Below are 24,867 nucleotides of genomic sequence, written 5' to 3' on the forward strand. Positions count from 1 at the left end.
TAGAAGCTATAACAATTCTATGTATTCACCCGATAAAATTGCTTTAAGATATAAACTTGAAATATTGACTTAAAAGGAGAAAAAAGGGACGCCTGAGTGGCTCAGTCATTAAGCGTCTGCCTTTGGCTCAGGTCATGATCCCAGGGTCCTGGGATTGAGCCTTGCATTGGGCTTTCTGCTCAGTGGGGAGCCTGCTTCCCCATCTCTCCCTGCCTACTTGTGATCTCTCTCTGTCAAATAAATAAAATCTTTTTTAAAAATTGAAAATGTAGATCTAATCTGGATTTGGAACTCTCCGTCCACATCATTTCATATACATTTTGAAAATGTGAGTTCAATTGAGTTAAAAAATTGAGTATACATGGGGCCATAAAGCATGTCTCTGTAAAAGTTCAAATGATTAGTATTATATAGGTCACAGGTTGGCAGACTTTTCTGTCAAGGATAAGAGAGCAAATATTCTAGTCTTTGTGCATCATACAGTCTCAGAACTGCAAGTTTAACATAGAAGCAGATGATATGTAAATGAATGGGTTTGGCTCCACCCCAATAAAATTGTATTTACCCAAACTGGTTTGGCTCCACCCCAATAAAATTGTATTTACCCAAACTGGTTTGGCTCCACCCCAATAAAATTGTATTTACCCAAACTGATTGTAGGCCAGATTTGGCCCACAAACCATCATTTGGGGCCTCTGATATGGATCATATCTACGACTCTCCATAAAATTAATGTAGAAATCATTTAACAAAATGTATCTGGAAGAAAACTCCTATGTTTGGAAATTAAGAAGATGTCTTTAAGGAACTCAGGGGTTTAGAAATCAAAATTATAAAAAGAACAAAACTGTCAACTTTCACACACTGAATTAAAAAAGTAAGAGAGCCGCAAGCAGAAATTAATAAGGTGACTTATAAACAAATTATAAACAAAGCTGAAAGGTGATCTGTTGAGAGACTAATGAGATTGGTACACCTATGTCAAAATGGCTGCAAATAAACAATGGTTGGAATTCAAAAGAGAGCATATGAGGCACCTGGGTGGCTCAGTGGGTTAAGCCTTTGCCTTCGGCTCCAGTCATGATCTCATGGTCCTGGGATGGAGCCCCCATTGGGCTCTCTGCTCGGCAGGGAGCCTGCTTCCCTTCCTCTTTCTCTCTCTCTCTGCCTGCCTCTCTGCCTACTTCTGATCCCTGTCTGTCAAATAAATAAATAAATTGTCTTAAAAAAAATAAAAACATAAAGCAGGTGTTAGTGATATTTTTAAAAATAAGTGGTTTTATTTAACAACTTAATGCCAGTAACTGGGACTATCTGGGTGAAAGACAATTTCCTAAAAAAAAAAAAAAAAACTTGTCAAAGCTGTTTTTGAAGAAATAAAGAACCTAACTAATCCTAAAATCACTAATAGAGATAAAATCACAAGTTTTAAAACTCCCCCCCCCAAAAAAAATCCAAGAGCAGAAGGTTTTACCAGAAGCCTCTACCAAGTATTATAAGGTAGAGCTATGACAGCAGAAAAAGCAAAGGACTCGTCCCCAACTCATTTCATGGAGTTCGTAGCTGTTCCCTGTAGTGGCTTTGTACCATGTCAACTCAGGTATGCCAGAATTCTGTGGCCCAGAATTCCCTTTCTAGTGCTGTTCCAGGTTGGGACTGGCTGGAGGAGAACATTGTGTAACATTTGGGTGGCAGAAAAAGTTGCTAGTTTTACAGTTAAGGCCGGTGTAGGCACTGCTGTTGGCTTGCACGTGACCCTGGTCATCTGGCCACGTGGATCCGTGGCTCATTCCACTCCCTCCAGATTGCCCACTTTCATATCTCAGAGTCCCAGGCCAGGTGTGTATGCCTTCTATGGTCAAGGGTGCCAGCTTCTCCTCGGGCCACCCACATTGCTGAGGCTGGAGGTGGGGACAAACTCTGCTCCCGGTTTTCCTCGGAGCTATGAGAAGTCTCTGCTCTTCCTGACTTCGCCTTCATCTCTGATGCCCACTGCCAGCCAGCCGGCCTACGCTAACGTGCCTACAAAGACAGCAGCCCCACACAGATTCCTTAACCAGCAATTGGAGAGGGTCTATTTGGTATGAAAAACTCCTCATTCTATAACACTCAGAGCGATCAAAGTTTAACTGGTACATTACTCAAAACCAAACAAGTCAGTACAAGACAGGCAAATTATAGGAAGCCAATCTCACTCATGAACAAAGCTACAAGAATCTTAAAGGAAGTATCAGCAAAGCAAATCTAGCATGAAGAATCGGGTTTCTGAGAACTCTCTTATGATAAGGTTCCTTTTAAATAACATCCCGGCCCATCAATTGAATGGAAAGATAACACTCTATTATGAGACACAAGCTTGCTTTCGTAGAAGCACACAGTCAAACCTGCCAGTTACCTTGGGATTATTTTGAAGCAAATCTGACACGTGTCACTTAATCAACAGAGAACAAATTGGACAGTGGCCAGAGTGGATGTAGGGCGAACATTTAGTATGCATTACAGTAAGGAATATACAGCAGCTTGGTCTACACCTTTAACTAAGAATTAGAAATGAATGAATGTGGATATAATCAAAGGAAATTTGGGAAGAAAATGGGTGGTGAAGAAATGGATTGGCTTATGCCTACTTCCACATCAACATTTAAAGGATTTTCAGCATAGGCTATTAGAGTGCATTACTGCACATTTAGGAATTGTCATCAGTTTTTTGCCTGTTAAGCTGACATTTATCTAGGAAAACACTTAAGGAAAATTCAACCCAACAAACCTATACTTGGGGATCGTCCAGATCATCTCGCTTCTTCACCATTGGCAAAACCCTCCTAGAACCTAGGGACTCTTGATATGGATAATCAAGAGATTTCTGTGCTTCTCGAATATTGCTGCTTCCCCATTATTTCAAAGTTTGTGCTTCCTCCCTCTTTTAAAAATTTTCTCATATCTAATATTTTAAGTATTTTCTATTTTTTTGTTGTTTTCACATGAAAATGAATGGTCAACTGTGTATCAACCAGCATTTCTTTCCTGGCAACCAGGGGACTCACCAATGATGTAGGACAGAGTTTTGGGTCCACAGCTATTTTAGTCTTTGTTTTCTGTTGCTTAATTTTTGTGAGCTATTTTTGTTTGGTTGGTTGTTTTCGTTTTGCTGACAAAGTAGCAAAGTTATATCTAGTACCAAGAATGGCTTTCTATACACCACAGTCACTGAGCAACCAAAGAACCAGGAATATTTGTGGGGCTTACCAGTAACTGAAATGCTTGAGTGTTGTGAGTTTTGAATTTGCTTTTTTAACTTTACTACTACATAGAAAGACAAAATTTGATGAAGCAAGCATGAGTGATATATTTACATCTGAGAATAAGGTCATAAAATTAACATTAAGGGCTAACCGTGTACCAGGCACAATTCTGATTTCTCTATTAATTCATACAGAAATCCTGTGAGGTAGGATTGTTATCCCACTTTCCAGATAAGGAAATCGAGGCATAAAGAAATGAAGTAACTTTCTCCAGGTAACAAATTTAGTATTTGCCTGGCGTGGGATATGGACCCAGCTTTGGTCATTTGAGGGCAGTGTTGAGGCTCCTAACTACTATACTAAGTCAGAATTAATAGCTCTATTAGAACATGGATTAACAAGGGCACCGGGAAGCTCAGTTGGTTAAGTATCTGATTCTTGGTTTTGGCTCAGGTCACGATCTCAGCGTTGTGAGATTGAGCCCCTGTCTGGCTCCGTGCTCAGTGAAGACTCTGCTTAAAATTCTCTCCCACTGCCCCTCCTCCTCCACCCCATTCGTATGCTGGCTCACTCTCTCTAAAAAAAAAAAAAAAAAAAAAGAAAAAGTTTTAAAAAAAGAAAGCAGATCTCCTGAGATTTGTTAAATCAAGGGTAGGTGCACTGCTGATGCATATGGAGTTGATAAAAAATAGTTACATCATTGAGAGTTTTAAATCTTTTCGTCCTATATAGTTTTGTGGCTAAAACATAACATTAGGAATTTTTTTTAAGGCAGTATATACTTTGTTCTAAACCTATGTTTAGCAGAAGCCTGGAGAAGTGTTGAGATCTGTTTTCAAAATGAGAATTGATATCTTTGGTTAGATTTACCTTGTTTTTCCTTTCATAATGGCATTGTGGTATCTCTCCATTCATCTCACAATCTGCATGCTAGCCAAATGCTTTCCAAGATATCAGGTTAAGAATAACAGCAACAGCAAAACAAAACAACAACAACAAAAAAAAAAAACACATTTTTTGGCCACTTTTTCACAAAATTGTTTTGGGCTTCATAAAAATCTTAACAATGGAAATACACTGTCTATGATAAAATCGTGTCTTCTTTATGGAGAATTGCTACTTGCCACTTATAGTTTATGAAATGTAAATGAGAATTATTTTGTGGACAGTTCTAACAGTTAAGGAGCATCACGGCAACCTAACTCTGGGGATTTCCAAGTCTACCATGAGTCTAAGTTTGATTCTCAGATGTACAGATGTTTCTTAGACAGTGATGGAGGTCCATGCCAATTCTGAAATGCCAGTCTAGAGCGTAAGGTTCAAGTCACAGCAACTGTCTTTTCATCTCTGTGTACCCAGGGCATAGTACCCAGTAGACATCTAAAAAATATGGAGTGAATGGGTGAATGAATGCATGAATAAATGAAATTTCATACTTACTTGATCATTACACAACTAGAAATTAACATACTTTAGTCGTTAGCATTTATGTTGGTCTCTCATGGTTTAAGCACTTAGAGATTTTGAATTTAAATTGTATTTTATTATTTTTGTGCTACATATGGGCATTATTTGTGTCTTTCTGAAAAACCATTTATGTCTTTTGGTGTATTTAAAAAAAATCCCAAATTCAGAGATATCTTCTATATTACAATGTTGAAAAAGATATTTTAAGCATTTTGAGAAGACTTTAACTCTCAATATTAACAAACAGGTGAGTATGGTAGAAATCACCCTTACGTGACAGCTTACAAGGACTTACTGTGTCCTAGACATTAAGGACAAGTACATTTTCTTCAACAGTGAAGTGCCCTAGACATTGAGGACAAGTACATTTTCTTTAATAGAACCCCTTAGCATTCTGTTTCAAGATCTACCATAAAAAATATGCTTTATGCAAGCATATAATTTTGTTACTTCAAACTCCATTTAACTGGATTTTACGTTATGCTTCTACTTTTAAAAAATCATCCCCAAACAAGTTGGTGATATTGAAAGAGCCTCCATACCTAACATTTATTCTTAAAGCCCTGCCCACACTGGCTTCTAAAGTATCCTTCACTGTGGTTAGGCATTATTATGATATGTGTGATTTTATGAGGATCCTGACCGTATGTTCTCGAATTGTGATTTTTTCAGATCCCTGTGACCTTTCCTAACCACTCAGCACCAACTAAGAGAGGAGCAATCAGGGACCACAAGATGTCACTGTAGGTTTCCCAGCAACCTTTAGAGAAGTGAATGACCCTTGGACAAAGGTTCACTGTTAGAGAACAATCACTATGCTTTCCCCCAAGGTCAGGCCTGCCCTCAGACCTCCTCTGCCCTCACTCCCCATCCCTAGGCTAACAGATTTAGGTACCCATGTTTACATAAAATAGAATAAAAAATAAAATGGAACAAGATGGGGGCTTGGGGATGACGGTTATGAGCTCCATGTGCGTGTGGCCTGGTAGAGACGCCCACAGCAAGGCGGCCTCCCGGAACTGAACGATGGCCCGTTCCAGATGCGACTGTGCAAGGGTGGAAATTTGGCACTAGCAGGTACAAGGGAATCTAACATATCTTGTGATGATTTAAGGCGAAGTTTTTATCTTGCATTTAGTGAGTCATCTGTACTTTAGAGAAAAGAAACATTTTTTTTTAAAGGATGGGAATATAACATTTTTTTAAAAAAATTTTAGAAAATGGAGAGATCGCAGACTTTTACTCTAAGATAAAGAATTTAAACATGTAGTTATTATTCTAGAAGGCAGTTTATGAACTGAGTTGCTCTTTGGAAAATAAAAATTAATCAACGTGTGTCTGATGACATATGGAATTACTGTTTTTTGTGTGATTAGGATACTATAGTTATGACTAGATAGAGTCCTCATCTTTTTAGAGGTAGATAGTGAACTATTTATGGGTCATATCATATAATGAGGTCTGCTTCAAAATAATCCCAGGACTGGGGTTGGGAGGGCTGCGGGTAGCTTGAAGATGAAACAAGACAAGTTGTGAGTTGATAATGTTGAACTGGGTGCTGGAGACTGTATGAGTTTAGAGTATTCCACTGTCATATATGGGGGAAACTGCCAACCAGGATTCCAGCTGGAGTCCCTTCATCTTGATCTGTTTCTGAAGATTTGGGTGGGGGCTCAACGCTGCCTTTTGGAAGCAATGAGCTCCTGAACTTTGTGACTGCTTGTGTAAACAACAAAACAAAACAAAACAAACAAACAGAAGTGTGTATTAGTGTCCCACTTGTAATCTTAAAACTGTCAGAAGTTGATCCAACTCTAGCTTTTTCAGAATTTCTTGAAAATGTGTACTCACTCCTTACAGTGTGTGGCATCATTACAGATTTCTATCATAATCCCTCTTAGATTTCAACTTTCCATTTTGAAATTTCTGAAGAATTAAGATTCCTCTCCTCTAGAAGTGCCTTTAGCTCATTGACGGTTTCCAGCGTCATCCTTTGAAACTATTCCAGTCTTCACAGTGCTCTCTCACGGAGGACTGGCAACCAGCCCAAACTCAGGTCCCCGAGTTTTCAGACACATTAGCGTTGGTTAAAATGGGAATAGAATGGCCCCGTTTCATTTCCCATATCCTGCCTAAAAGGCGTAAAATTTTATTTTAGCCCTTGTGGGCAGTAATAGTATGTCATCTCTAATCTACACCGTATTTCAGACGTTTTTTCCTGAGATGTAATATTTTGGAGTCTGTTATCTTCTACGGAATATAATTTTAATTATTTCCTTGAGTATTTTATCTACTGCTGGTTTGCTTTAAAACTTCTGCCTCCTCACAGGGCTCAGTGATATCCTGCTGCTTCCCAAATCCACTTCTGCACTGACACGAGGAAAGATGCTAGATTCTTCTATATATCTAGATATTTCGTAGTGGGTCCATATTTATACAATCCTAGATGACAAGCATTTAAGTGATTCAGTCGCAAACACTCTCACTTCACTGTGCATTTTTTTAAATGAAATCATACAGTTGAGCTACTCCATAGATTTAATATTCTTTTCCTTATTTTTTCCAGTAAATTAACTGTAACATTTTCCTTCAATTTCTTGGAGTCATTTTTTTTTTAAAGATTTTCCATTTATTTATTTGACAGAGAGAAATCACAAGTAGGCAGAGAGGCAGGCAGAGAGAGAGAGAGAGAAGCAGGCTCCCCGCTGAGCAGAGAGCCCGATGCGGGACTCGATCCCAGGACCCTGAGATCATGACCTGAGCCGAAGCAGCGGCTTAACCCACTGAGCCACCCAGGCGCCCCACTTGGAGTCATTTTTTAAAAATTATTTTTGCTTTGGATGTACCTAAAATTTTTGAAAGAAGTAATTATTATTTCCTGAGTGCCCCTGATTATTTATGTGAATTTTTAAATGTATTCTGCAGGCCAGCACACATCTCATTTAGCTAAGTATGTAGTTATGATGAAATCCAATGTCTTTTTTCTCCCCACTGCCCTGGAAATCTATTACCCCCAACGGACTACATTAAAAAAAAAAAAAAAAAAAAACCCTCTTGAAGTATTAAGTATTCTTTGGAATTCCATTTTCGAATGACGTCTTAAGTCTTTTTTTTTTTTTTTTTTTTTGAGTGGCCTCTATTTAAGAGATACAGTGTGGTAGATCTGTGACATCTCAGATGTATATACTCTGAGTACCCAACCCAGTGTGGGGGACTGTCTGAGAAATAATTCCCTTCAGCCTTTCTCAAGGCCTGGGAATGTGCCCCCCATCCAAGCTGCCTCAGCTAGCTGGTCCAGTTTTTCTGGCAAGGTGTGGCCTCCTTTGTGGTCTTGGACTACGCCCCCAGCTCAGTGTCAGAGCCAGAAGACAGTAATCTTATCCAAGTTCTTCATTTTACAGAAGAAGACTCCTACATATCATTAAGCCGCCTGCCCCCAGTCCTTTAGTTTAAAGGATTAAAGCTTAATTCAAGATAAGGAAAAGATAGTGGTGTCCATTAGTGATAATTTTGAGATAAATGCTGGCGATGGAATCCGGCAGCAACTCTGAATGGGGTAACGCACAGGAAATAACTTTATTCACAAAATGTATTTGTTCTTACCTGGTTTGTTATATGAAGGCAAGAGCCCATTAATTTTTTTTTCTGTAAATAACAATGGAAGGTAGAGCCTAAACATAGTGATAAAATGGTAAAGACAGAGAATGGAATCCGTGACCATTTTTCATCAAGACAGACCTGGATATGTTGATACCGCGTAACTGGACTCCTGGCTCAGTTAATCCTTGAAGACCTCCATGGGCCAGTTCCTGCTCTCCACTAGGTCATGGCCAGTGTGCCTTGTTCAACTTTACGTGCCAACTGAAAACACCAGGCACATGTGCGGTTCTTCCTCTCATTGCCCTGCCTTTTAGGGTGAATGCTTTCCATCATATTTAAATTGACCAATGATGCCTTCTGGCCTAGAAATGACCTCCAGAAAAAAATCACAATAGTGAGCTGTGCCTATGTAAATAACAGGGCTGTGATTTTTGTATGGAAGCCAATTCTAAACTTAGATTCTTACCAAAGGAACATGAGCCACCTACCAGCTGACCCTAATGCACACACACACTATTTATTCCCGAGGCTGAAGCAGAAAGGCTCACCAGTCACCCATCACTGCTGAGCTCTCTGGGGGCAGCCTTCTGTCTGTACCTATTTTCAAGGGTCAATTTTACAAGGGACAGATTTGTACATAATTCAAATCAGGTTTCCTATTTTAAATAAGGAGTTCATGTCTATTTAGCTTCCGAATAGGAAATGCAACTTTACACATTCTTCCCTTTCTGTGCCTTGCAAATAGTTAAATACTTCCGGCTGCAGCTGAGTCTTCCTTTAAAAATAGAAAATCCTACTGCACTTCTGGCCCATCCCCCACCAGCTCCTTCTCAACCCGCTCCAAGTGCTTCTGAATAGAGCTCAGTGTCCCAGCCCCTCTCCAGTTGGCACACAGGAAATCTTTGTGAAAGTCCAAAGGGGAGCAAAAAGTAGCTAGAAATCCAGCCTCTAGCATTTCTTCCGGCTAGAGCACTTGACTTTGACACCTGGCTGTGGCAGACAGAAACTATGCCTGCAGATATTGCCGATGACATGAACTGCGTAAAGCAGATGCTCATGAAAACCAGAGCGAGCGTAGAAGAATGTTCTTCTGAACAAAAAGCTAGCTGGGGTATTCTGACCAGTCAAGGTTAGTAGAGCAGCCATTGCAGATCTGTTGGTGTCCTGAAGTAAACTAGAGTGACCTGTGGGGTTTTTGGGTTTTTTTGTTTGTTTGTTTGTTTTGCAAATACTAACTTTCAACTGGGGTGCTTTCCAGAACATGGGTTCTGAAACGTAAATGTATGGCGTGGCAAAGGGGTGCACTCTTTTATGGCTTAGTGTACAGAGAATGCATCTATGGATTCCTTTTTATGACCATGTGTGAAACACCACGGTATGAACTCAGTCTTTGCGTTGTTTACCTTTCCACTTCTTGTTTAAAAAATGTGTATTTAGAAAAAAATTGGGAAGGATATACAATCAAATGGAATGGTTGTACTTGAAAAATATCATGGCTTTCTGTGTTTTATGATATATTTATCGTCCTGTTTAATGTTCCTCTATTGTAACTGGCTAAAAAAATACAGTCATTGTTGCTACAATTTCAAATATACACATTATTATATGAAAATGTAGACAGCAGTTCCACATTTTTTTTTTCATTTTTAGAAGGCAACTCTTAGATCATTTAATCAGTTTATTTTTAAGTATTATGGACCACTATGCGCTCTGGGGTTGAAGAGAGAATGGGACAAGATAAATCTCCCTGAACGTTTGCAAGGACTGAGATTGCTTCCGGGCTTGAGTTCAGGCAAAGCACTTAATCTCTGTCTTCATCTTCCCGGGCCACCATAACAAAATACAAGAGGCTGGGCCGCTTAAACAACAGAAATTAACTTTGTCACAGTTTCGGAGGCTTCAAGTCCAAGATCGAAGTTGTCACATGGCTAGGCTTCGGTGAGAGCTCTCTTCCCGGCCTGTAGATGGCCAGTTGCTCGCTCTGAGCTCACGTGGCCTTTTCTTGATGCAGATCTCTCTCTCTCTCTGTTTATAAACCCACCATCTCTGTCAGATTAGGGCCCCGTCCTCATGGCCTTGCTTAACCTTAATTACCTCCTAAAAGCCATAGCTCCAAATAGAGTGAGACGGGGTGTTGGGGTTTACCAGAGGAATTTGGTGGCAGACAAAACCATCGTATCTTAGTCCCTTTGTGCTGCTCTAGCAAATCACCACAGACTGGGCAGCTTATACATAATTTTATTTCTCCCAGCTCTGGAGGCTGGAAGTTCAAGTTCAAGGTGCCACCAAGGTCATGTTCTCCCTGCGGGTCCTCTTCCCGCTCACTGCTGGCGGCTCCTCACAGCATCCTCACGTGGGGGAGGCGCTGGGGGAACCACGAGGACACCGATCCCGCTCGCGGGGGCTCCACTCTCGGCTTAAGAACCTCTCCAAGGCCGCCCCTGCTAATACTGTCACACCGGGCACCAGGATCTCCACACAGGGATTTTACGGGGACGCCATTCCGCCCACAGCACTGAACCTCGGTACAACGGAGTGACAGGGTTCTATTCACGACAGACTTTGGGTCAAACACTTCTCACACAGGCCCATTTAGCCCTTAGGACAACTAGAAAATGTAGATCCCGGTCACCTCCGCTTTACAGATGAGAAAACAGATGCAGCCACGGAAACCTACCGAGTCGCCGCAGCAAACACCGACGCGCAGACGCCGCACCCTGATCTGCCTTCCTCCGCAGCCCGCCGGGGCCCGTCCCCAGCTCCACACGCCCTCTCAGCGCCCTTCCGACAGCTCCACACGCCCTCTCGGCGCCCTTCCGAACACCGTCCCGACGACAGCTGAGGAAGCAGGAGCAGCTGCGGGGATGGAGACTCTGCAGAGACTAAGTCGGCAGCGTCGCTCCCGGCCACCCAGGAAGGCCGCGGAGGCTCCCGCCGAGCTGAGGTGAACACTTCCGGGCTGGGCTCTGCAAGGAGGTCCCGGAAAAACTGCCTCGTTTGTTGAGAAGGCATCTCTGAGGTGCCGTGGTCGAAAGAGCACAGCTTTCTTTGACTTCCGAATTAAATCCGGCCTCAAGCTCCCATCCCGCAGGCTGACTGGGAACTTGATCCTTTTAATAAGGTCCCCTCGGCCTCTTCAGCTCTGCGCAGAGGTGAGCGCGGAAAGCCGGCGCAGTGGGGAGCCTATCCCGCCTTCAGCCCCTTCCTGCGGCGGACGGGCTGGCCCAGCCCAGTTAGCCTTGAAACAAGTTCAGCCAGTCTGCGGCCCCCACGTCAGACCTACCGCGCGGAGCTCTGTCCTGAGTGGGCGCAGGAGCCTAGAGCCCGCCTCTTCCTCCAGGCTACCACGGGACTTAGGTCCTATCATGTCCCTGGGGCGTGGTCTAAGCAGGGACTAGGTCCTATCACCTCCCTGGGGCGTGGCCAAAGCTGGGACTCAGGCTCCTGCTGGGCTTCATGGTGGGCTTTCAAAACCTCAAAACCTTTTTTTTTTTTCCTTTTTTCTTTTTTAAAGATTTTATTTATTTATTTGACAGACAGAGATCACAAGTAGCAGAGAGGCAGGCAGAGAGAGAGGGGGAAGCAAGCTCCCCGCTGAGCAGAGAGCCCAGGACCCTGAGATCATGACCTCCTGAGCCAAAGGCAGACGCTTAACCCGCTGAGCCACCCACACACCCCTTTTTTAAAGATTTTTTTAATTTATTTATTTGACAGACAGATCACAAGTAGGCAGAGAGGCAGGCAGAGAGAGAGAAGGGAAAGCAGGCTCCCTGCTGAGCAGAGAGCCCGATGTGGGGTTGATCCCAGGACCCTTAGATCACGACCTGAGCTGAAGGCACCCACTGAACCACCCAGGTGCCCCTCAAAACCATTTCTGTCGCTCTCTGCCTTCCCCTCTCTTCATTCCTTTGCCCCTCGGCTCTCCCACTTCCCTCCGGCCTCTATCCTTCTTTCTCTTCTCTGTCTTCTCCTCACCCTACCAATGTACCTTCCTCCCACGGAGTCTAAATCTCCAGGTGAGGGGAGCCATCTTCCAGCAGCTTCTGCTGTCTGGACCTCTCAAGCCCTGTGAGCAGAACAGATAAACCAGCGAAGCGGATCCACCCAATAGAGGACTCTGTAACAAAAGATGGAGAATTGTGGGGCTCCTGGATGATGCAGTCCGTTAAGTGAGGGACTCTTGGTTTCTGCTCAGGTCATGATGTCAGGTTCATGAGCTGGAGCCTGGCTTGGGGCTCATGCTGAGCGGGGAGTCTACTTCTCTGTCCTTCTGCCCGGTCCCCCTGCACCTGCCCACATGCACTCTTCCTAAAATAGATAAATAAATAAATAAATAAATAAATAAATAAAATCTTGAAAGAAAGGAAGAAAGAAAGAAAATTGAGCAGGGGGAAGACAATATGGAAAAAAGAAAAAATTGGGGGAATGGATACAACAGTCCAGTTTAATTAAAGCATAGGCTGTGTGGAGGCAAGTAATAGAACATCAGAATGGAAGGTCTAATCACATTGTAAATAATCTTTTATTCTCTGATGGGCATCTTAGGCAGTACTCCGTGGCAAGCCATTAAAGTTTCCAGGTGGGAGAGCAACAAGATTCCAGAAGTCTTTTGGGGGCTGGGGGGGGGGGGGGTGGAGGGCAGCCCTTTGCATTTGTGTAAACTGAGCATGTGTGCCCAGCATGGGTCTTGGCTGCTATGGAAACGGGTGCCTTTTCTCGTTTTCCTAAAGGCACTGTAGGGGCTGGCAGCAGCTCTGGATGCTCTTGAGGTGTAATTCAGTGGCAGCGTTAAAGAAGGGCGGGGTAGAGTTGGGAACCCGGAAGACCTTTCAGGGACGGTGCAGTCCAAACTCAAAAGGAGGCAGACCATACTTCATCCATCTCTGTGTATCTCTGGCATATAGAAGGGTGAAAATTGCCCTCGCAGATCACCATGTGTTTAATAAATGACTGCATAGTGGATGGACATGAGGGGCAAGATCACCGCCTTAAAGAAATACCCTTTGGACTCACTCATGGGGCAGGCCTGCGGCTTGGCGGAAAGTGAGGACCCACGACTCGAGGAGCAGAGTGCGCAAGCTCGTCTCTGCAGTTCCTGAGAATGTGAACATTGATTCAACAGGTCGTGAATGTAATCCATATACTAGGTCTTAGGGACACAGTAATGAACAAAATATACCACGTTCTAATTTCCAAGATCTTACATTCTAGCAGCCATCAGTGCTCAGAAGAAAAAAACACAAAAGCAGGGTAAAGAGAACAAAGAAGATGACAAGAAGGACTTTCTCCTGTGAGGTGGTCAAGGAAGGGCATGTCCAAGAGAGTGACATGCCAGGGCAGAACAGAAGTCAGAAAGAGCCACGTGCATCTCTCAGAAATAAGGCAGGGTGGGCAGAGTGAAGGGAAGTGTATCTGGTGTGTTGAGGAGAAGCAAAGAGGCCACTGTGGCTGATGGAAGGGGTCCAACCTAGAACTGAGATCAGAGAGGGGCCTGGAGACACTTGGAGGTCATAACAAGGACTTTGAATTTTCCTCTGGGTAAGAGGGGAAGCCATTGGATTCTTTCTGACTTAAGAAGGATCATTTTGGCGCCTGTTGTTACAGCAGACTATTGGAAGGGCTCAAGTGGAAACAGACCATCAGCCCAGACTTTTGCAACCAGTTGGGGGGAGGGTAAGGGTGGCCGACGCAAGGGGAGCAACAGTGGCTGGATTATATTTGAGTGGGAGAGGCGAAAGACTCACTGAAGTTTGCCTGTGGGCTGTGAGAAATGAAAAGGAAGGATTACATGGAGGTTTTTGAACTTGGAGCGCCTGGATGGGTGGAGGCGGCAGGTGTGAATAGGGAGGAGAGGCAAGAGGAGCACAGCACGTGCTGGTTTTCCATGTGAACTTGAATTGCCTATTTAAATACCCAACTGGAGAAATTGAAAAGCCAGCTGGAAATTCAAGTCTGGAACTTAGAGGAAAGAGCTGGTCTGGAGATACAAAGTTGGGCTAATCGACCTGTGAATAATATTCCCATCCATGGGATGGGAGATCCCCCTAAGACATCCCCCTAAGAGTGAGTAGAGATAGATGCTAGGACCCTGCTTGTGATGATGAAGTTACATAGACTGAGAAGAACCCAGGTGATAATAACTAGCTCCTCGCAAAGAAGCATGTAGACCAGTCAACACATATGAAGTTTCCTGGAAAATTATTGTGGTTAGGTTTAAGACCATACCATAAGTTCTTTAAACAATAGTACTGTTTAAAGCAAAAGATAACCAAAAAGAAATAACTGGTTTTGAGAGAAAGATGATGCGTTTGGTTTTAGAAATGTCTAGAGAGGCCAAAAAAATATTTAAATGTAAATTTTTAAATTGGCAGTAAATTTTGTGGGAGAGACCAGGGAAGAGCTATAGATTGGACAGTTATCCATATGGATGAGAACATTGTCCCTAAATTTTGATCATTCCCTATCTCTTTATATCACCTACAGAGATATAGACAAGAGGAAGAAGATGAGCTAAAGCCTCATAATGTTAAGTAAGTTAAGTTGTTCTAACTTCTATTTAGAAGAGGTAATAAAAAGCTAACAGGCAGGTACAAGGAAATAATTGTCTAAAATGGAATTTCATTTGTGGTGTTGTCATGTTTCTGATGTGTTTGGTACTATGCTAAGTACTTCATGTTCACTTACAACCATGTGATGTACATAGACTTATCCTTCCCTTCATGGCTGAGAAAACTGATGTTCAAGAGGTTAAATCACACAACCAGCATCTGTGCTGGGATTTGAACTTGGATCCATCTGAAGACATCCAGCGTGCTCTGTCCACAGTGCCAGGACCAGTGACAGTTAATTGGGATGACTGAGTAGTCTCTTCCAAGAGCAGCACTGTTACCTGGAGAGGGTGTTAAAATATTTCTCTCTTGATTTTGGATATTTGTGGATATGGTAGGGGAATCCATTGTCTTCACTTTGTTGGAAATTTTTTTTTTTAAAGATTTTATTTATTTGTTTGACAGAGATCGCAGGTAGGCAGAGAAGCAGGCAGAGAGAGAGGAGGAAGCGGGCTCCCTGCTGAGCAGAGAGCCCGATGTGGGGCACTTTGTTGGAAATTTTGTCTTCTTCTTCTTCTTCTTTTTTTTTTTTTTAGATCAACCCTGATACTTTTTTCACTCGCCTGTTGTTTTTTTCTGTTTGGGGCCAGACATTATCTTCTTAAGACATATCCTAGACCATGAACAAGAGATCAGTTAGAGTAAGTCACATATCCATGCAACTCACCATTTATACCTGAAGTTCCCGGGACACAACTGGTGGTTTCAGATCTGGACTAGATTTTTCTGAGAAAACTTCTAGAAAGTCAACAGGAATGGAAAGAAAGGAGAGTCTCAAGCTTGGAAGGGACTGGTTTTATTAGTATGTTACTTCCCTCCTTGTCAAGCATGTCCCCATGGGTCTGTGTGGTTCTATAAACGTGGTTAAACAGCAAAGTACACAGTCAAGGTCAGTAAATGCCTGGTGATTTTTAATTATTTTGCAAACCTGTGCATAAGGATGGGCCAGATGTTGAGCCTGAAGCTTATCTGAATTTGGGGATCTTCTTTAAGCAAAATAACATAAATCACAGTCTTAGAAAGTGTTCATGCAATGTAGGGGTCCTGAACTTGAGTTTCATTGGCTTCATGGTAAATCCATTGCCATTAGAAAGAAGATTTTTGGTTTAATGCTTTATAGCAAAGGGAGCTGTAAAATGCATTAACATTTGGCACTGATTCAAACGTGAAGATGCCATTGCCTCACACCTCTCCTTACAGTTGCCTGTCTGAGATGATGTCCTGACTTTCCTATTTTGGGACCGACTGAGGAAAGTGGGTGCAACCCAAACTCAGAGAGCCCTCTGCACCACTGGAAGGTTCACTCGGGAGTGAGTCTACAGCCTACTTCTGTGCTTGGGACTAAGAAGGGGAGGCAGGAAATGACTTTCTAAAACATAAATCGGTTTCATCATAGCTATGGGTAGAGCTATAATTGTACTACTCTGATTTTATTGCAAGGCACATACCGCAAAAAAAAAAAAAAAAATCTTAGGATAAGCAATTTGTCAAGGAGAAAGAATCCGTAAGAAAAAGCAATTTGGAAAATAAAACAGATCTTCGCAAGCCGTGTTTGGTTTTAGAGGTGAAAGGTCATGTTACAAGGAGCTCAGAGCTCCTTAAGATGGCTGAATGGAACTAGCACATGACAAGCGATTTTTTTTTAATGTTGATAAAAACAAAGAGATATGAGTCGGATTTACCTCAGCAGTGGCTGGCTTGAAGTGCCATGGGGAGACGGCGATTTAGGTATGGTACATACCTTCACCAAAACGGGTATTAGCTAAGAGAGTGGCTGTTTTTACTCTAGCAATGAGTTGTTTACAGAACGGGGCAGGCGCGCTCCCTGTAAATTGTATCCCAGATGTCTGGGGACGGGTGTTGTGTCTAAATATAGTCAAGTCAGCTCATGTGTAGCCTCAGTGAGACCTTCACAGTAAGCATTCGATTAGCGTGGGGAAAGTTACAGGTGTTTTGTAGAAAACAGTTGTCACAGTGAGTAACTTATCCTCAGGAGTTAAACTGGACCTTTAAAAAAAACCTGAGCTAGCCCATTAAAGTCTGACAAGACTGGAAAGTTACGGAACTGCTATCTATGAAGATATGTATAATTTTGCTTGGTTTCAAGAAAGCTTATAAATCTTTGTAATATAAAGCATACCCATATTGAAAGGTAAGAGATTTTATATTGAACACATTTGAATGGAAATTTGCAATTGCCGAATGTCAGATTTTGGAGGGAAGAAATAGGGCGGGGTAGAGACTTAGTTCAGAACAGGAGCTAGAATTTGATCTGGTAGCCTTTGATTCTCACCTGTTCCTGGATTAATTTCAGAGACTGTTCTCCGGCATTACAAGAAAGCCAATGAAGTGGGGTTGCTTGGGAGTTAAGTAAGCAGAGTTCAAACAAACTAAAAGCTTTTTGCTTTGAATCCAGGCATGGTCATCCTTCAGTAGATGGACTTATTTCCTATGGCTTACTTGGGAAAAGAAAACATGGCAGTAGATGTTGATTGTTGGCTTAAATGCATTTATTAGTCACTCAGCTGCTCTATTTAGTTTAATTAAACTGATAGCAGTGAAGATTATTTTAGTCAATAGCGGCTGCTATTCATGGCTTGAGTTTCTCTAGTTTTGGAGAAAAATGATGGTTCCATAAGATTCATATCAAAATCGCTCTCATTTACCAGTTTGTTTAGCAAAGATACTCGGTGATTATCTATTGTGCGTTTATGGATCAGGCACTTCACCCGTTTATTTCCAGTCCCCCCCACCTCAATCCTGTCCAGTTGTTGGTGGTGCTTGCCCATTTTTTGGGGAAAAGTTGGGTGACTTCATGGGGGAAGCCACTGTCCTAAACTGGGATGCAGATCCTGGCCTGCCTGGCCCCTCTGTCTTTCCTCTGGGGAGCTGCTGGGCTCCAGCCCCATTAACTCCTCCCATCAGTCTCCCCCCCACCCCACTATCCTAGTTCTTGAAGGAATAATGACAGACAGCAGGGGTCCCATGCACATGTGCAGAGCTGAGTTCATCCCAGGAAAACAACAGGGGGGTGCACTCTCACACCCTCTGCCCCTGACTCATGGACCCACGGATTCCTCGTCCAACATTCTTGATTTGCAGTGGTTTGTCACTGACACCCCCACATGAACCTTTCCTGCAGATTACGGTGACATTTAACTCCTTTGTCTTGCCATTGGAGGTCATATTAATAGAAATAGCAAATACACATAGGTGTCAGCCTTTTTTCTTCCCATCTTTCTTAGACCTAAGTTTTAGTGATGAAGACAATGTCAGTGGGTCAGAAAGCTGCGGGGCAGTGGGACAGGAAGCTATGGGAGAGTCTGCAAGGAAACTGGCACTTGGCATATGGGACACGGCATTGAAATACTTTTGTTTCTTTATTTTATTACTTCTGTGGCCTGTTTTCTAAATGAGCCTTTCCTTTTTTTTTTTTTTTTTTTTTTGTCCTTTCTTTTGTGAAGCAAGCAATGCTGAAATTGTTCAGAAGTTTAATATAATAATTTTGATGGGCAAATGCATTCATATGAAAAGAGGGATATCAAGCTCCCGTCGGCTGCAAATACTGTTAGCTTTATTGTCCCTTAAAGGTTTTCATGAACATGCCAGGTAGAAATAAGCCCAAAACGAATCCAAAAGACCACTTCTCTAAGATTTTCCCAATCCCACCTTCTGGTCAGTTGCCCTTTAGCTAGTGACAATGAAAGAAGCAACAATCCTGAGTGGCATCATGTCATTCCGCATCTATCTTTTAGTGATCAATGAAGGTAATGAAATTTATTAAGCCATTATACAGGAGGGAAGGCATGATCATTTACAAATGCTACAAATGACTATTTACATGCATACATTTAAACATTGGATAGTGTAACTTTATTAATTTACTACTGCTCTGCTGAATAAGCTGGACTGATGCGATCTTGTTGGAAAGCGACTGTTATAATTTTCTTATTTAAATATTCACAATAAAATCAATATGTCCAAAGTTCTCCAGAGTTTCACTCTGCAACCAAGTTATTTACTTTGATAATAAAACAGATGTGTATGATTTTTAAAGCATTAGATTTCATCTTAGAAGCTGAAACTCGAAACGTAGTTGTTCCCTCAAATAATATTACTTATGATGGTGATTTTTGCACTTTCTTCAGTGAGATATCATGTTCTACTTTCTTAAGAATTACTGCTTTGCCACCAAATTTGATCCTATCAACCAACGTTTACTGGTGTGCATTACTTCAATTCTCCTTTTACTATATAATAGGAGCATCACCTACTGGAAAGAAAGGATGCCCCAGAGCTAGTAACAGTAGCTCTTCTTCCAGTTAACAGCTCCAAGAATTGGATGTCTGGCTTTTGAATAAGCTAATCCTTTTGAAAAAGCAAGAAATCATGGTGGATAGGAAGGAAAACAGTGCAGTGTCATGACTGGAAGGCCCAGCTCTAGTTAGATCATGTGTGACTCTCCTTAACGATTTAGTTCCTTTGGCTCTCATTCCCCAGCTTTAGAATAGAACCAACCATTGTACACACTTGAACGCGTGTGAAAAGGAATTGAGAGAGCGCTCAGCGAGCCTGCCCGGCTGTCGTGCATAGTCATTGCTATTTGGCCCCAGCTACTAGTACAGTAAGGAGAAGGTCTGGTCCTGCCCTTAGGATTTTTATCTTTCAAAACATCCCATATTATCACTGGATATAAAAAAAAAATAGGTGGATGATTGGGATATAAAAAAAAATAGGTGGATGATTGGCAGTTGGCTTCTCTCCTCTCCACCAGGTTCACTTGGTCGTTTCATTTATCCTGTGATATGTGTGTGACCCACATTTTACTCAGTGGAATTTCCTTTACGGGGTTTTGGCAAAAGTTCTGTAAGACCACAGTATAGAAGCCTGGGTGTCTGTGTAGGCGTTCTCAAAGGTACAAAAGCACAGGAGCAGTGAAGTGGTTTCTAAAGTAGGACTCCTTACCATGTTTCCACTAATTTCTCTGACCTATTTAAGAAGCTTTGGACATGCCTTTCAAAAAATTTGTTTCTAACAGCTAAGTGGCTTTATTGGAATCGCACTATCACTGATTAGCATGGTTTTTAAAAATTGTATTTATTGCAGCTCTTGGATCCAAAATAGGAGGAAGAATTAGTAGATAAGAATTAGTAGATAAGAAGACAGATAGTAGCAGACATAATCCCATCCCATCCGGAATGTTTTCTCCCTCCCTAGTCAGCCGGCTCTTCAGTTTATCAGTCATTGATCCCCTCGAAATTAATGTTTTTCTCATTTGCATAGTCTGCATGTTTAATCACAGTAAAAACCTCCAACATGATCTCCCATGTCTGTTAGATAGAATCAACAGTGCTGATCCTGTTTAAATTACAAGAAAATTACTGTGCACCAACCCAGTATCATCTAAAACCTCCCAGACAGACTACAGTGGGAGAGATGGGGTGGTTGGATGCCAAGAGGCCCTGGGGGAGAGAAGGAAGGGGTGATTTCTACATAGGAGGCACTGATTTTTCTAATGGGAGGGTTGCAAAAGGCATGTAAAGAGGGGGAACTCAGGGGGACATGGCAGGTCAGTGCTTTTTTCATCAGGGTATGGGGCTGAGGGATCAGTACTGCCACTGGTACATGGAGAATCAGTGAGATCTGAGTGAGCCCTTGGCACTTTTCAAGACCATTTCCAAAGCTGCTCCTTCCAACCTGTGACACCCCTTTCTAGGGCCCTCCTAGCTTTTTCCACAGTTCAGGACTCAGGGAAGGGCTTCTCGATCCCCTTGACAACCTGCTGTAGCCCCCCTTTACCCTGGGGCAAGCTGTAAGGGCAGGGCAGTCTGGGGGTGCAGAGAGAAGAGAGCACAAGCAGGGCAGGCATGGAATGTAGGGAGTGCATGTTCTAGCAGCTATCCCTGCTGGAAATGTCCTGAAAAAGTGAAACATGTATGTTTGTGGCATACATGTGTTCACTTCTTTGGAGAATAGTTCAAAAGGTCCAAGAGTTCTGGGATAGATCAGTTCCAGAACATGCATATATTCCACTGTGTTTGGAAACTGCCCGTCTGGATCCTGGAGACAAGACTCAGATTTCCTGCTAATGTGGAACAGGTATCCTGATCACCTCGTTGAACACAGACTCTGAAGAGTGTGTATTTCACAGGAACTGATTGTATCTACTAGGGTTTAGAACAGAGGACTCACAGATCTTGTTTTCTTTCTTTTCCGCCAGGTTCCTGGGCAGATCGGTCACCACTACATGAAGCAGCAAGTCAAGGTCGCCTTCTCGCTCTGCGAACATTGTTATCACAGGTAAAATAGTACTTATGGCTTGAAATCTTCCCCTTTCCCGTGAGCCTAGAACATTAATTTTCAAGAATAATCAACGCGACAATAAGAAAGCTGCCTAGTAAATGTCCCCTCTTTTTTTTTGTTTTAACCCCTATTATCAGTCAGGTCATTCATTTCCATTTATCTTTGAAATTTCTTTATAAATATTTTGGTATAATCTTATGCTTAATAGTTCCCATTTCTCATAGAATATACCTGTTCACTGACAGACCTAGTTCAGCAAGAAGGAATTGGATGTCCGTATTGTTCATTAAGCACTTCAAACACGCTTCACTTTATACAATGTGGACTGCTAATTGCAAAGGAAGTTTTACTCATAAAATATCCAAAAAGGGATCATCAGAGCAGAAGCCTCAGCAATCTTTTTTACATTAACAGTAACATGTGGTGGGGAATTGCCCACAGACGGGACAGAACAATCACTTTTCCACCTCCCTCCTCCTCAGATTCATCAGGGAAAAAATGAAAAGCAGAGGTGCTTTACCAGTATGGAAAGGACTCTGGCTTGGCCTGTGCATTTTTTAAATTTCCCAACGTGATTCCAATGTACACCCAGATCTGGAAGTCATTGTCCTAGTCCTTCCCAGTATCGGGGAGAAAGGGATGTTCTCAGATGGCTGAAAGGGAAGGAAAGGTGATGTTCCTATGGGACTTTAAGGCACCTGGACTCCAGGCTGTACTTAGAGTGAGTCACGACCTTGATACTCTCATTTCCTTACCTAGAGAAGGACCATGTAGGTCCAGAGGTTCCTTTAGGGCCATGATAACTATGCGGCCGTAGTTTGCACTTGATGAGAATAAAAACAAAACAACAACAACAAAAAGACACCCACAAAAAAAGTCAGTGATTTCTAAAGATAACCCTTAGCTCCCTACCCCCTACTGAAAGGGTCATGCCATTCTCTGAAAGGAGAGCGGTCTTAGGATATTTTTCAACATGTATCTCATATCCACTGACACGCCAGCCAAAGAGTCAGAAGCTGCCCTGAAAGCCCAACGTGAAAGGGAATCTGGACCTTTGCAGACTCTGCCACCTGGTCAGCCCAGTGTGGGGCAGTTAGGAATTAGCTCCCCAAGTCTGACTGCTGGCTAGACAATTCGAAATTTTTGAAAGGAAACTGAAAAGATCTAAAAAGTTGCCACTTGGTAGTGACCAAGATCTGGCAGAGTTATTTCCTTGCCTTCACTTTAAGATTCCTCCCAACCGTGCTGGTATTACAGACAGGGTAATTCTTAATGCTATGGGGATTTGGATGCAAAAATCTTCCTAAGATAGTGCTTGGTATGATTGTCAATAGACAATGAGTTGCCAAAAATAGTAAGAAAGCAAAGAGTCTCATGTTCTAAGAAGATTTCATTATTTTAGTCTGACATCATTAGTTTAACTAGAATAAGGATGTTTAAAGTGTTTACTTGGTTTTGATTGGATAAGCAAATAAAGTGGAACAATTTCCATCTGCTCGACACTGTAACAATAATTGCTTTCCATGCATCATGTCATTTAACCCTCACAATGACCCTAACATCTAAAGGTTAATGTTTTCATCCAAATTAAAATAATTACTGCATCATGGAACAGGACTTTAAACCTAAGTGTAACTGACTTCATAATCAGAGTTCCCAATCTAGTATAGACCTTTGTCACTCCTATCTAGGGACAAAATTCACAAAGCAGCTTACTACAATTTAGAATACCCCCCCACCCCCTGATTTGGACTGATATAACTAATATTACAGCTCCAATCAAAGCAAGTGATCCAGCCTATAAATAGTCTTTAGTTCTACAAAACAAAACAAAACAAAAACCAAAACAACAATAACAATCAAAACAACTCATAAAGACCAAAGAAAGTTAAGGAAGGAGAATTTTTAAAAAACATGCTCAATCTCTTAAAATACATAAGGCACTCGGGTTTAGAAAGGGATGTGTTAAAATAATGAGGAGTTTTGACAACTGTTTGACTCTATGGAATCAGAATTGGCCTCCCCTGCTGAACTTAAACCCGATTTCCTGAGAGTCTTTGATCTTGTATATCCCTCTCTAATGATATTTGTATAGATGATTTCATATAACTTTTTGCTCACCTTTCAATATGATTCATGTCATATTTAGGGCTATAATGTAAATGCAGTAACCATAGACCACATCACCCCCTTGCACGAAGCCTGCCTCGGAGACCACGTGGCGTGCGCCAGAACTCTACTGGAAGCTGGAGCTAATGTAAGTACCCGTCCAAACCATGAATGATTTCACATCTACTGACTAAGAGAACGGAACAAAGTTCTCACTTTGCTTTTCTTTCCTTCTTAATAGTTTTCAAAAATAGCAGAATAAAAATCATATTGCTTCAGTCCCGTCAGTGCACTCTAAGAAGGATTTCCAATCATTGCAAAAAATGGGTAGCGTGCTGCATAATAATACAGAAACACTCTCTAAGTTATTTCCCGCTTCCGTGATTCTAAATATCGAGTGGACCTCTTGATGCCTGTAATAGTTGCCCATCTATTGGATGGTTTTCTTTAGATGGATTCTCAGAGAATTTCCAAGTTCACTAATTCACATTGCCACCAGCAGGATGAACGGCCTCATCACAACTTTTGTCAACATTCGCGGACCTGTTTTCCTAAGTGAGAGGCACCTAACCATTGAATTAGTTTCCGTGTATTTGATTCTGGATATGTACTTCTTTTCATGACATTTACTAGCTGCATGCCCACTCTTGAAAATTACCTGTCACATCATATTTCTGTTTCTCTCTTGGCTTTTAAGAGCTTTGCTTATTGATGGGTAGGAGCTAAATATACTTGGTCGTATTTACTGCACACGCTTTCCCAATGATTTCTGTTGGATCATGTACCTGTTTTAAATGCCTCGCATTTCATCACGGAGGACTGTGAGTCTCAGTCTCAAACTTTGGCCTGGTTCAGGTAAATGCCATCACAATAGATGGAGTGACCCCGTTATTCAACGCATGCTCACAAGGCAGCGCTAGCTGCGCGGAACTTCTTTTGGAATATGGTGCCAAACCCCAGCTGGAGTCCTGTCTGCCTTCTCCCACCCACGAGGCCGCCAGTAAAGGTAACATAGTTATCGGAGTCAGCGACAAGGGGACAATGTTCCTTTAGCAACATGCCGTGCTCCATTTTTCTTCCAATGGGTCACTGCAGGCAACAGCGTGGGGGGAGGTGCAGGGGGATGGATATCGAAGAAAAGTAAACTCATCTCTACCTTCTGTTGGCAGGTCATCATGAATGCCTAGAAATCCTGATATCCTGGGGCATAGACGTTGACCAAGACATTCCTCATTTAGGAACTCCTCTCTATGTGGCTTGTATGTCACAGCAGTTCCACTGCATCCGGAAGCTTCTCTATGCTGGTAATTTTCTTTAAAACATCTCCCATTCTATCCATACTCAAGAGCAATGATTCAGGTCCATATATATTTCTCTAAATAATCTGTATAAAGATATCTCATTGCTCAAAGTGTTCCTGGGGTGCCTGGGTGGCTCAGTCAGTTAAGCATCTGTCTCTTGATCTCAGCTCAGGTCTTGATCTCAGAGTCTTGAGTTCAAGCCCTGCATTGGGCTCCATGCTGGGTGTGCAGGCCACT

At 42.3% G+C, this 24,867-nt stretch overlaps 2 protein-coding genes across 6 annotated transcripts in view; one reads left to right on the top strand and one right to left on the bottom strand.

Moving 5' to 3' along the window:
* The window catches only part of LOC309855340 (uncharacterized protein), a 57,102-nt gene extending 45,622 nt beyond the window's left edge, over nt 1-11,480 (bottom strand). For all 3 annotated transcript variants that reach the window (XM_082715525.1, XM_082715526.1, XM_082715527.1), the window contains exon 1: nt 10,987-11,480. In XM_082715525.1, coding sequence (XP_082571651.1) covers nt 10,987-11,321 — 335 coding nt within the window. In that variant the 5' untranslated portion in view covers nt 11,322-11,480. The remainder of the gene's footprint in view (nt 1-10,986) is intronic.
* Nucleotides 1-24,867, top strand: part of ASB5 (ankyrin repeat and SOCS box containing 5) — a 50,360-nt gene that overhangs the window by 19,906 nt on the left and 5,587 nt on the right. The window contains exons 1-6 of one of the 3 annotated variants that reach the window (XM_082715524.1): nt 5,548-5,786; nt 14,793-14,839; nt 21,138-21,217; nt 23,370-23,477; nt 24,185-24,335; nt 24,499-24,633. In XM_082715524.1, the coding sequence (XP_082571650.1) occupies nt 14,833-14,839; nt 21,138-21,217; nt 23,370-23,477; nt 24,185-24,335; nt 24,499-24,633 (481 nt within the window). In that variant the 5' untranslated portion in view covers nt 5,548-5,786; nt 14,793-14,832. Of the gene's footprint in view, nt 1-5,547; nt 5,787-14,792; nt 14,840-21,137; nt 21,218-23,369; nt 23,478-24,184; nt 24,336-24,498; nt 24,634-24,867 lie in introns of those variants that run through there. The other 2 variants (XM_082715523.1, XM_082715522.1) reach the window with 2 other exon arrangements.

The sequence above is a fragment of the Mustela nivalis genome (genome assembly GCF_964662115.1).
Source record: "Mustela nivalis genome assembly, chromosome: 20".
Taxonomy (NCBI): Eukaryota; Metazoa; Chordata; class Mammalia; order Carnivora; family Mustelidae; genus Mustela; species Mustela nivalis.